At 35.9% G+C, this 14,306-nt stretch overlaps 1 protein-coding gene across 1 annotated transcript in view; it reads left to right on the top strand.

Annotated features, from left to right (window-relative positions):
- The window catches only part of LOC106867426 (zinc metalloproteinase nas-4), a 55,507-nt gene that overhangs the window by 17,220 nt on the left and 23,981 nt on the right, over positions 1-14,306 (top strand). Inside the window, exon 4 of the mRNA XM_089356707.1 lies at positions 7,583-7,758. Coding sequence (XP_089212833.1) covers positions 7,583-7,758 — 176 coding nt within the window. The remainder of the gene's footprint in view (positions 1-7,582; positions 7,759-14,306) is intronic.

Genomic DNA, 14,306 nt, shown 5'->3' with positions numbered 1-14,306 from the left:
CCACTGGAGTCATAGCTTGTAAAGGATTGTGGTTCATGTCTAACTTATTTGTCATTTTATCAACTACTAAATCTAAGACTAGTGGACTATGTCTGTTTAGAATGAAGAACAAGAGTGAGTTGACAGCTCATGGCAAAGTATGGTCATAAATATTGTCATATGTATCCCTTTTCCTCAGGGAGAGAAGACATTAGGAGTAGTAAATTGGATATAGAGTAACTACCAAAAAAAAGAGGCTGGGTAGAGGAAGACTCTAAATCATGATGTTAATTACCAGTTAAAGGAACAAGACGCTAATAAAACCTATGATGTTAATACAGAGGAAATTTTATCTTGGGGTACTATGGGTATGTTCTACCAAAGTAAGTAAAAAGCCACCAGATACAGTATTAAAAGCTGTTAACAAAATTCGTGATGAGTATTTACAACAGTGAACCCACATACTGGCAGATTAACGCCTGCCTATATGTTCTGGCTACTACTGCAAAGCAGTACATAAATGACATTCAAAAAGTGAGCAAAATCGAAACAACAAAGAAAGTACCATCATGGGTTTTGAAGACAGAGAAAAAGATAACTGGTTTACGGAAAACCAACAGTCATGTAATGATGCTTATTGCGTGCAAACAAACAAATCACTATATGTCCCACCAACAGAGAGTAAAGGAGATAGAAATGATGTTTGAAGACAGCAAAAAGGGGACACTCACTTGCAAACTGATTACTCTCAAGCAGGAGCTAAAATCTGTCAGTGAAAAACTCCGACATCAGAAGAGAATAACCGAGAGAGAAACAATAAACAAAAAATTTAACCACAACCAGACAACAGTATAGAGACACGAGAGGAGGAGTAAACATCATGGAAGCTCCTTCATGAGAAAATATAGACTCCTTCCAGAGGAAAATCTGAAGTGAAGAGAAGGAATTTAACCAGGATGCTCTGTGGCTGGAAGAAATCCGAAAAAGTTATTGCTCCTGCATGACATCCAAGACATACAACTCCGGGACAGAAAAGCAGCTGGAAGAACTTGATTGTTGGATATTGGTATAAGAAGTTAACATTCTACTGACCATATCTTATCAATCTGTACCAGCAAGCTTTCAATGGGAACAATAGCATACCACACTGGTTAGCTCTGGCTGAGACAAAATTTATCCCCAAATGCAGAACCATCTACATGGCAAAAAAACTACCAGCCAATTGCATGCCAGAACTTAATGCATAAGACATATACAGCATGTTTAAACCTCTTCCTCCAGGACCATTGTGAAGCCAATAACATCTTCACAGCAGAACAAGCAGCTGGGAAGAAGGGAGTCTGGGGTGTGCTGAGCAATTGTTAATCAATAAAACTGTGATGTCAGAGGTGCTAGAGCATAGGAGGAACCTGGTTTCAATGTGGTTAGACTACAAGAAAGCCTTTGACTCTGTTCCCCACTCATAGATGTTAAAAGCCCTTCAACTTGCTAAAGTTCCAGTGAGAATAGTTAAAACCATAGCTGACCTGACTTAATCATGGGCCACCATCTTGAAATTAAACACAAAGAGTGGCTGTATTATCACCGATAGAATACAGTATCACAAAGGCATATTCCAAGGAGACAGCCTCTCTGTGATGTTGTTTATACTTTCTGTAAACCCCTTGTCATTCATGTTAAGGAAGTCTGAAGGATATCTCATTGGTTCACAAGGAAACAGAAATAACAAAATTACACACGTATTCTTTGTGGACGACTTGAAACTTTATGCAAAGAATATGCATGAGATGAAAAAGAGCCTTGACCTAGTTACAACATTCTCAAAGGATGTAGGGTTGGAGTTTGATCAGGATAAATGTTATATGGTTGTGAAAAGGAGGAAAACTAGAAACCAGACTAGAAACATCTCCATCAATGATTTGACTGTTTCCCCTGCATCTGATGAACAATGTTACAGGTATGTAGGGGCGGATGAAAATATATCTTACAATGGCACCTGTAACAAAACACGTGTCACTAAAGAATATTATAGCCAAATAAAGAAAAGTTGAACCTCAGAACTCTCTGAATTCAATAAAACAGTGGCCCTCAATGTGTTTCATACCAACATTTGGTCTGCTTGATTGGATACTTGATGAGATTCGAGCCATTCATGTGAAAACCCGAAAAATACTAACAAGCACACATAATTTCCACATAAACAGTGACATAGACCACCTGTATCTAAAACGAAAACAAGGCAGCAGAGGTTAATATTAATCCAAAATGCCTTTGAATGTCACATCATATCCCTTTGGCAACATCTTCTAACCACCAAGTGTCGAAGTGCATCCCTTGACCAAGTTTGCATATATGAGGCTGATAACATCATAAGATTTGGAAGGCACTTTTTGTCTGATAACCTAGAATACATGCCCAAAGAAGTCGCATGACTCAGCTGCACTGTATCATCAGATGAAAAGATGAGCCTGTATGAGCAGAAGATTATGCATGGATATGTCAGTAGAAAGCTCTGTGATGATAGTAATATCGATCGTCAGAGCAGTTTATTATGGACTAAGAGCCAGATTACTACCTCCCACTTTGAAAGGTATGCATTTGCAATCCAGGAACAGGAAATATCAACTAAGTACCTGATGCACAAAAGGGATAGAGATGCAGGAAAAGCATCTCTATGTGACAACTGATGCAGACTTTGTGGAGTTCACAGTAAAAATATCATGCACATCATAAGCAGTTGTCTGAAAATGTCAACATGGTATTATCTACCAATGAGACATTGGAATTTCAACATCAACAACAGGGTATTTTTGTTTGTTTGTTTGTTTGTATGTATGTAGGACACTCTATAATGAAATCCATCAGAAGGATAATCCCGAGGACAAAGAAATAAGAACACACAATATGGTATAAGCCATAGGCCACTCATAAAAAGAAATACTGGTGGAATATACCAGTTAAAACCTCAATAAAATATAAGCACGACAGACCTGATATAATGATTTGGGATAGAGAAGAAAAACTGTGCACAGTTGTGGAAATTAGCTGCCAAGCAGATGTTAACATGAAGCTGAAGATCAGTGAAAAAGAGAACACCTATGCTGAACTATTGAGAAATCTGCAGTTACTCTATCCAGATTACAAGTTCAAGTTTATACTTATAATTATTGAGGCCCAGGGATATGTAACACACTGCCTAAATATCAATCTTGAAAAATTAAGCTTCTCAAAACCAGAAAGGGGAAAGCTAATTCAAAGAATACAGATCCAATCCATCACTGGAACTGTAAAAATCTGTAAAACTTTCCAGAAGTTTATCATTTAAATATATATGAGCATGTCTAGATATGCAACTATATGCATGATAATACATACATAAAACATAAAAATCTGCACATACATACATACATTCATACATACATACATACAAACAAAAATACTCTGTTGTTGATGTTGAAATTCCAATAAAGGAGCCTTGGATCTAGGTTAGAAATCAGTTCTTTCTCTATGAGCAAAAAATCTTGAAATAAACTAAATAATGACATACAAACATACATACATTAGGCATAGGAGTGGCTGTGTGGTAAGTAGCTTGCTTACAAACCACATGGTTCTGGGTTCAGTCCCACTGTGTGGCACCTTGGGCATGCGTCTTCTACTATAGCCTTGGGCCGACCAAAGCCTTGTGAGTGGATTTGGTTGATAGAAACTGAAAGAAGCCCGTCGTATATATGTATACGTGTGTGTATATGTTTGTGTGTCTGTGCTTGTCCCCCCAACATCGCTTGAAACTGATGGTGGTGTGTTTACATCCCCGTAAATTAGCAGTTCTGCAAAAGTGACCGATAGAATAAGCACTAGGCTTTCAAAGAATAAGTCCTGGGGTCGATTTGTTCGACTAAAGGTGGTGCTCCAGCATGGCCTCAGTCAAATGACTGAAACAAGTAAAAGAATACTAACATAATACCACTATATACTTCTCTCTCACTTTATGCCAAGGTAGTTCCTTAACTCATACTTTTATTTATATATGTATGTATGTGTATATGTTTGTGTGTCTGTGTTTGTCCCCCTCAACATTGTTTGACAACCGATGCTGGTGTGTTTACATCTCCGTAACTTAGCGGTTTGGCAAAAGTGACCGATAGCAGGAGTGACTCTGTGGTAAGTAGCTTACTTACCACCCACATGGTTCTGGGTTCAGTCCCACTGTGTGGCACCTTGGGCATGTGTCTTCTACTATAACCTCGGGCTGACCAAAGCCTTGTGAGCGGATTTGGTAGACGGAAACTGAAAGCAGCCCAATGTATATATATATATGTGTGTTTATGTGTCTGTGTTTTTCCCCCCAACATCGCTTGACAACCAATGCTGGTGTGTTTACGTCCCTGTAACTTAGCGGTTCGACAAAGGAGACCGATAGAATAAGTACTAGGCTTACAAAGAATAAGTCCTGGGGTCGATTTGCTCGACTAAAGACGGTGCTCCAGCATGGCCACAGTCAAATGACTGAAACAAGTAAAAGAGTAATGAGTACATACATATATGTTTGCTTCCAATCTACAGGCACTATACAGGGAGACAAGCCCTTTCTCAAGAAGATTTTGAATGATTCTTGTCTAATATCTGGAATGAACAGTAAGATTTCAACCAGGATGCATTATATCTAAATTCACACAATCAACCCTGAAACTTTCAACCTAACTGAAAGCAAACTGCATAATGGGAAGGCATTTGGAAGATACCTAATAGTTGTATTCTGATACAAGAAGCTGACTTTCTCCAGAAAGCATTTAGAGCGTATAATCAAAACAACTATGGAAGGTTTGATTGGTATACCAAATTGGATGACACTTGTAGCTATGAATGAAACCACTAAATAGGTAGAAAATCATGGACCCATTGCTTGCCTAAACACCATGTACAAGCTTTGCACAAGATGTCTCAAACATATCCTCCAGGATCTTTGTGAGCCCAGCAACACCATTGTGATTGATGAACTGGCAGGTTAAAAGAAGGGAGTGTGGGGATGTGTCAAACAACTTCTGATAAGCAAAGCTCTGATGAGCAAAGTAAGAAAGTTTGTGACAGTATGGCTTGATTATAGGAAAGTGTTCAACTCAATTCTCCATTCATGGCAGCTGAAATCTCTGCATTTGGCAAAAGTACCTCTGCTACATTAGATACTGCCATCACAAAGACTTGGGCAATAATCATCACACTTATAAGTGAGAACAGAACAATCATCCCTGATGTTATAAACATTTTGAAGGAAATATTCCAAGGAGATAGAATTTCTGTAATTCTATTTATCTTTGGTATTGAATATGTTGTGTTATAAAAATCCAATGGATACATGCTAGGGTTTCCAACTACTAGAGCTACCAACCCATATTTTCTTTATGGATGATCTGAAGACTTATATTAAAAATATTTACAATGCTCCAAAACAGATGGATTTAATCACACTTTCAACTAACATAAGAATAGAATTTGGTCAAAAGAAAAGTGCGTATTTGATTGTTGAATGGGGAAAATCAGTCCCCAAACCCAAAATTTATCTCTTCAGATCTGCACAAAAAATGCTACAAATGTCTAGACATTGATGAAAACATATCATATGATGGATCTGTGATTAAAGATAGAGTGACCTGAGAATATTTCACCAGACTTAGAAAAATATGGCAGTTGGAACTCTCCTCTTACAACATGACAATATCCCACAATGCATTTTCAGTATGAGTACTGATTCCAGCACTTGGAATACTTGACAGGTCTGTAGAAGAAATCCACCCCATAGACACTAAAACCCTCAAAATCTTGACATCAACCGGAAACTTCCACAGAAACAGTAATATCAAAAGTCTCTACCTAAGAAGAGATGCAGAAGGTGGAAGCTTGAGATCAATGCAAGCTACCTTCAAATGTCATATAGTCTCTCTCAGACAGCACCTGCTAAACAGCAATAGCAAATTTAAATGCAAAATTTAGTGCAGAAAAGCAAAGAGAATAACATCCCACAAGTCAGTAATGAACTCCTCAGCAAGCACTTTCTTCCTGACAACCTCCTATATAACCACAAAGAAGACCTGGATGTAAACACTCAGAATACCAAAAAGAGATTATGTGTGGGTATATTTCCTGAAGACTTGAAGATGACAGTAAAATCAACATGAAGTGCAGCCTTTCTTTGACTCCTGACCACTACATCATATCACACTTCAGAAACTGTATTTTCAAAACTGTATTTGCCATCCAAGAGCAAAATATTTCTACATGCCTAATAAGTGAAAGATACAGTGAAGCTCTTGGGGTTTCTTGGGAACAGAAAATGTTGATTATGTCACATTTCTGTTGAAGATCAGCAGCTACTAAAAATATGTCAAATTAATATCTGCCAATGAGAAATGATGTCACTGAAATAATATACAATGCCATCCAAATCAAAAGAAGACTAGAATAAATATAAAGAGCCTCTGTTATTGAATATATACATAAACATCAACACAAGGAACAATAGTGGAACATTCTCATCAAAACCTCCACCAAGTGCAAACATAGCAAACCAGATTATCATTATTTAGGATAGACAAAATAGTCTGTATGATCTACCCTACTGATGCAAATTTCTCTTTGAAAATCAAAGAGTAAGAGGATAACTATGGACATCCAGCTTCTATACCCAAATCACAGATTTACATTTATACCAATAATAATAAATGATGCACTTGGTTATGTTAATAAGTGCTTAAGTGACAATCTGGAAAAACTAAGGTTTCCAGAAAAAGAAATCAACTACCTAATATGTACATTACAAACACAATCTATTAGTGGAATGGTAAAATTATGCAAGACTTTTCTCAAGTTCAAAATGTGACATTGTTTTATTTACATGCCAACTATGGAGTTTTCTATGTTAAAAACCAGCTCTTTCCTAACAAGGAGACTTCAAATAATTGATACATAAATACATACATACACATACATACATACATACATACATACATAAATGCATACATACATGCATTCATGCATACATACATACATACATACATGCATACATATGGGATAGAGAAGAAAAACTGTGCACAGTTGTGGAAATTAGCTGCCCAGCAGATGTTAACATGAAGCTGAAGATCAGTGAAAAAGAGAACACCTACACTGAACTATTGAGAAATGTGCAGTTACTCTATCCAGATTACAAGTTCAGGTTTATACCTGTAGTTATTGGGGCCCTGGGATATGTATCACATTGCCTAAATACCAATCTTGAGAAATTAAGCTTCTCAAAACCAGAAAGGAGAAAGCTAATTTGAAGAACTGCAAAAATCTGTAAAACTTACCAGAAGTTTATCAATAAAATATATATGAGCTTGTCTAGATATGCAACTATATGCATGAGAATACATACATAAAACATAAAAATCTGCACATACATACATACATACATACATACACACAAACAAAAATACCCTGTTGTTGATGTTGAAATTCCAATGATCTAGGTTAGAAACCGGTTCTTTCTCTATTGGCAAGAAATCTTGAAATAAACTGAAAAATGACATACAAACATACATACATACTCCCATTTCTTTACTTCCAGCTGTTTTTCTTCTGTTGGCAAGACTGGTGGAGGTCAGACCCTTTCTTTGGAAGCAGATTGCTTCTACAAAGGCACCATTATGCATGAGTTGCTGCATTCTGTTGGTCTTTGGCATGAACAAAGTCGTACAGACCGAGATAATTATGTAACAGTGAACTATGAAAACATTCTTGCCGGTAGGTGAATGTCTATTTTCTCTTTTACACTCTCCCCCCACCTCTCTCTCTCTCTCGTTCTGCCTCCTGTTCTTTTTCACTCTTTTTTTATAAATAAAAATGGTTTTTAACTTTGACTGGTACCAGCTTCAATAATTTCACTAAATCACTTAAGAAATATTTAAAAGAACACATTATTAACACAGAAACATACACAAACATACATGAGTATGCATGCATGAGTGTGCGTGCACAGCTGTAAAGCCAGCAGACTGGATGTAACAAAGGCTTCCAGTAGCAAAGAACCCACATCGTACTATTATTTGCAGTCTTTTCTGATGATTGCCAGGTTATCTCCACTCCTGGTATGAAACTGTTTGGTAAAGTGGCTGTTACAAGAATATAATAGTGTGTTTTATGCCTTTTTTTCTAGCTATTGGAATTTTAGGCATTTATATATGTGTGTGTGTGTGTGCATATATAATATGTTCATTCATATATATATACATGTATATATATATATATATATATATCAGTGGCGTGCGGTGACTTCTGGGGTTGGGCATGCAATGAATTTCTCCCCCCCCCCCCCCCCGGCAATTTTTCAGTAAATAAATTTTCGTATTCCTACAATTTACATAGGGGAGATTCTGAATATGCAATCACCCCCGTATGACCTAGAATAAGCAGGGAATAAAAAATGGCTCTGTAAAGATGAGCCTGAAATAAGTGTATTGTTTGTATTTTTCTCTCTCTTCGAAACGTCAGTACTTTCCCATCCTCACTCCCTTAAAAAGTCTAAATATCATAAGTGAAATGTAATAAGGATGAAATTGGATTCTGTTAATATTTTTGCATATTCGGAATCTCTGTTAAAGGTAGGAATCAGAAAAAAAATTTTCACAAAATTCGTTTTTCAAAGGGGTGCGATTCTGCATTAGCCCCTATACCTATTGGTTGAGCTGAATCAAATTGAAATGATTTAATTAAGAGAACACATTTAGTTACATTATATGGCCATGCTTTAAGATCGTTATGCCCTGGAAGACAAGTCAGGTGTTTTATCATGCTACTTGTCAATTCTGGGAAAATTATCGATACTCAAGCAGACTGTTCTGAGACTTACTGAACTCCGTATATTAAAAGACTACGTCTCACGCACACACATTGAAAATACACTCATATACATGAATACACACACAATGAAAGACAGTGAAAATTCAACATTATAAAAAGCCCCCCAAAACTGTTGTGGCAGAAGTCAACATCTCTGAGATTGAAACAAGACATTTATGGCCATAAATAGACTACACCCAGCAGCACAGAAAGGAAAACCTATGTAGGTTAGGTGTGACGAAGAAGTCGAACCATTTCTGCTGCCAAACAATACTGATGTAAGATGGTCGAACCTTACATTATAACAAACACTAACCAAAACCTGTAATATATGCCCTTTAATATATTAATTTTTTTTTTAAGGTTCTAAAATGTTATTTACCTCATTTATAAATTAATTCAATTCTTCGATCTTCCTGGGCAAATATATCTATCACATTTTCATAGAAATCTTCTCTTTTCATCAATTGTTGTAATAAATCTTTTTCAATTGACATTAGTGCTAACCCAGACAGTCTTCTTTCTCCTGTCGCATTTCTTTGGTATGTTTTGATTCTACTTAATGCAGAAAAGGATCGCTCTACAGAAGCAGTGGTAGACGGAATTGTCAAAATCAACTTGCACAGATTGAAGAGTTCTGGCATAGCTTCAACAAGGTCACTGCTGTAAATGTAACTCATTAAATGACTTAACTTCGCTTTTTTAAATCTTTCATTGAATACGTCACATTGAGCTCACTTTGTAATCGAATTACATCAAAAAATCTGCCATAAGTGATTTTTAAAGAATGTATAGAGTCCACAGGAAATCGTTTGCAATATTCATCAACTTTGTTGAAATTCAAAAGTTCCATGAATTTAAACTCTTCTAAGGATGAATATCGTGCTTTTATTTGGTCAACTACTGTACTGATAATTTTGTTACAATGCATTCTAATAATGTCGTTGAGGCTCAATAGATATATTTTTGGATCTCTGAATTCCGATTCCTGCATCGACTCCATATTTTTCCCCTAATATATCATAAAAGATTGAAAAATTATCAAGTTTGTTTTCGAGTACAGTTCTAGTTTTATCTATTTGCTCTTTACAATACACTATGTCATGACTTTTACTCTGGATATTAAATAAGACGTCAGTAAAAGAAAAAATGTCACTGAATACTTCTAACAAAAATAAGAAATCACTGGTTTGACAGACCAGTGAAGATAGAAGCTGTATCTAGATGACTTTCCATTTTTTTTGTCATATTTACTGATTAAATATACAAATTCTTTGGTCACCCACCGTTTATAATTAATTGTTTTCCATCGAAGTCTCTTTTCGAAAAACTATTTCTCAAAATATCGTTTATAACACACATTTCACTCATTTGGAAAAAAGTAACACACGTGTAAGCATCTGCGTATATTGTAAGTAAATTTTTTTTTAAAAACCCCGGAAAATGACGTTAGTCAAATTAAATATTTTTGTTTTCAGAACACTCCAAAAATATAATAGTGCAAACAGATGTTTTGGATAAAAGATTCAAACTTACCGCCAGGCTGTTCCAAGAATTATGGCTAATTATAGCAGTTCTTGAGAACTGCTCTAGTTCCGGTCAGAACCAACTAACAAAGAGATAGAGAGGTGGGGGCCATGCTATTATCAGAAAGCATTACTTCCTATGATAAATTTGTGGAATCACTGACAGAGAGAGGAAAGGGTACAAAATATATATGCTATGGGTCTTAGCATATCTTTTGACAGATCACTAAGAGAGAGAGAGGGGGGGAAGGAAGGACAAACTAACATAGATAGGGAGTTAGGGAGTGTCTATATGCTAGATTCTCATTGCATACCCTTCTCAAAGCTTTTACTAGTCACTGAGAGAGGGGAAGGGGAGATCGGTCCTAGCATATCTTTTGACAGGTCACTAAGAGAGAGAGAGAGAGAGAAGAAGGAAGGAAGGACAAACTAACATAGATAGGGAGTTAGGGAGTGTCTATATGCTGGATTCTCGAAGCTTTTACTAGTCACTGAGAGAGGGGAAGGGGAGAAAGAATATTTCGAAAACTGGACGGATTATTTTTTGCAAGAAAGTAACTATTTTATCTAATTTTCCGATTATATAACAAGACATGCGGTGCATAGCTTGCATGGCTGAGACTGCACGCCACTGATATATATATATATACACACATACAAGGCTCTGATGAAGCTACAAGGTGTTACCAAGCACTCTACTATGAATCCACTGCATTTTATAGTAGAAACAGCTGTGGGCTAATAAAGTTCATAAGATAAATGTTTATGCCTTTGTCATCTCATTTTCATGTGTGTGTGTATATATATATATATATATATGTATGTATGTATGTATATATATAAAGGGTAAAGACTCCTTTTAGGCATGAATCGCCATGAGATTGCACCTAGAAAGTTACTGCTTGAGGTACAAATCTGGGAAAGGTTGTTTATGGAAGACTAGCTGTCACCCATGCACACTAGCCTCCCTTCTCTATGCTGCTGATGTTATCCAAGAGAAATGCAAAGGCTGATACAGCTGGGCACCAATGACAACACAACTCATTTCTACAGCTGAGTGAACTGGAGTAACATGAAATAAAGTGCCTTGCTCAAGAACACAAAACACAGCCTGGTATAGGAATTGAACTCACTACCTCATGATTGTCAGCCCAATGCTCTAACTACTGAGTTATGCACCTTCACTATACACACACACACACATGTATATACATACATACATGCATGCATACATACATACATGCATACATACATACATGCATACATACATACATACATATACTACACTTTGATCTTAGTCAAACGGTCAAGTATGTGTGTCTATATGTATTATTTAGAGTTGTTGATGAATTTATAGAAAACATTTGCTGATGGTGGTATTCTAAAGATTTAGTGGAATAAGATTTATTAATTATTTTGAGTTGACCTTTTCAGCAAAGTCTGAAGTCTGAGTCAACACAAAAATGACCAACCTCACCTCATAGGCCCAGGGTTACACCACAGATTTTAACTCCCTATGAACAGAAAAGGAGATAATGTAACTAGTTTCTAGCTTTGATACATCTTCATCAAAATCAGAAAACCTAACTCCTTATCACATTAAGATTAGTACATTACAGATATCACTGTGTGTACCCTACACTGCAAATCACTTTTTCTTTTAATCTATATTCAGAGCAATTGCATCATGCGAGAGCCAAATTAATTCATTCATTTCATAAGTGCATGTACTACTATGTAAATTAAACTAAGCCAGCTCTGTTCAAGTTTATATAAATAGCTATAGGTTAGTAATCTCTCTTTGGACAGAAGTTGAGTATTGTTTCCCTGATGAAGCTCTAACAAACTAGAAATGTTTTGTTTGCTTTTCGCAGTGAATTTAAATTGTATGTTCATAGAAAATATGTGACTTACATGTGTGTGTGTGTGTGTGCTTGTATGAGTGTGAGCCAGTATGTGTACACACACACACACACACACTCATACACAAACATACACACATACACAGACACACACACATACACACATGTAACAATAGCAACAGCAATAATACAGAGAGAATGACAAAATATCCAGTATCACTAAACTATTCAGAAGCCAAAAGGGTTTTAGTGCACTGCAATTCCTTTCTGTTACACTCTTTCTATGCTACTCAAGTGCCACCACAATTTGTCATTAACATTTAAAATAGAGGTTTTTCAATGTAAGGCTCAACTCATTGCTGATACTTAGTACAATGCCTGACTAATTGATTAATCCTTATGATTAAAAACTTCCAGCTATGATTACCTCTTTATTTAATATATATATCTGTGTGTGTGTGTGTGTGCGTATTTATATATATATATATATATATATATATATAATTTCAGTACTATCAAGACCCTAAGCACTTAAAAGATTTCAAAATGAAATAAAACTAACAGTAAGATGGGAAATTATATTTATTTTTGTATACTTCTGCTTAATTTATATTTACTCTTTTACTCTTTTACTTGCTTCAGTCATTTGACTGTGGCCATGCTGGATCACCGCCTCTGGTCAAACAAATTGACCCCAGGACTTATTCTTTGTAAGCCTAGTACTTATTCTATCGGTCTCTTTTGCCGAATCGCTAAGTTACAGAGATGTAAACACACCAACATCGGTTGTGAAGTGATGGTGATTGGGATAAACAGACACACAAACATACACATACACACACACTCACACACATATACATACGATGGGCTTCTTTCAGTTTCCGTCTACCAAATCCACTTACAAGGTTTGGTTGGCCAAGGTTATGGTAGAAGACACTTGCCCAAGGTGCCACACAGTGGGACTGAACCTGGAACTATGTGGCTGTGAAGCAAGCTTCTTACCACACAGCCACATTTGTGCCTATTTGAAAAGTTTTCTACTTTTTTTAATTGTAAAGTCTTTGATCAGATCCACAAAATTAATTTTATTTAACACATTTCTTTGATACTTAGTAGAGATGAGGCATCCCAAATATTAGTTAAGCAAGTTTGAAGTAATTTCATTTATGCCGTAAACCATTTACCATTTCTGTGGTGCTTCTCTTCCCTTTATATCCTAAGCATATGCTTATAAGTGTATTGGTATATATTTTATGATTAAGTGTTTTGGTTAGAGAATATTATAAAAGTAAAAGGATCTTGTCTATTTATTTGTTTTGACAGTTTTCCAAACTTTCTTAATCTATATGATCGTATATTTGCATTACAGAATATTTTTTAGTTGTTTTCACATTTTTAAAATTTATTATTTGTCTGCAAACTGCTAAAAATTCAAAGTAGTATTCGTGAACTGAAGTCAAACTCTTCATGTCTTCATTTTTCATTACTTGAAGTCAATTTCAGAGTGGTCGTACACTGTAAGCAGGTAGCAAATACTTTCCTTTAACTCTACTTTTTCAAGTAGGTATTATATTGCCATTTTTTAATGTACCAATCATACTTCTTTCCAAAAAAATTGCTCCCTTTGCTGTTGAATAAAATAAACTCACAGAGGGGAAGTTTCAACATCTTCCTTCAATTTCCTTATACCATTTATGTGGTTGTTGCTGACAAGAAATTTCGCTTTCATGTAAAACAACTTATTTTGTAGTCATTGTCCGTAATATACTCCCAAAACATTTCAGAAGCACTACTTTGCATCGCTTGCAAACTTATATGTTTTCTGATCATTGAAGTGCAACGACCTCCACAATAACCAGCCTTCAATTTGGTTATCCTTTCCTAGGTTAATCAGAAACATAGATTGCTGTGCTACTCATAAAATACCACCAAAGCAACTTAAACCGTCCAAAGGATGGGTGCGTTTGCTAGTTGCATAATATAAACTAAATAATCCTATACAATATATCTTTTCTTTTTTGTTTTGTGGTGATATGGTGTGATCTGGGCAGATTTGGCTGTTATT

Source organism: Octopus bimaculoides, chromosome 8 (assembly GCF_046866305.1).
Source record: "Octopus bimaculoides isolate indiv1 chromosome 8, ASM4686630v1, whole genome shotgun sequence".
Taxonomy (NCBI): domain Eukaryota; kingdom Metazoa; phylum Mollusca; class Cephalopoda; order Octopoda; family Octopodidae; genus Octopus; species Octopus bimaculoides.
Note: the sequence above shows the minus strand (reverse complement) of the source record. Positions and strands in the feature narration are given on the sequence as shown.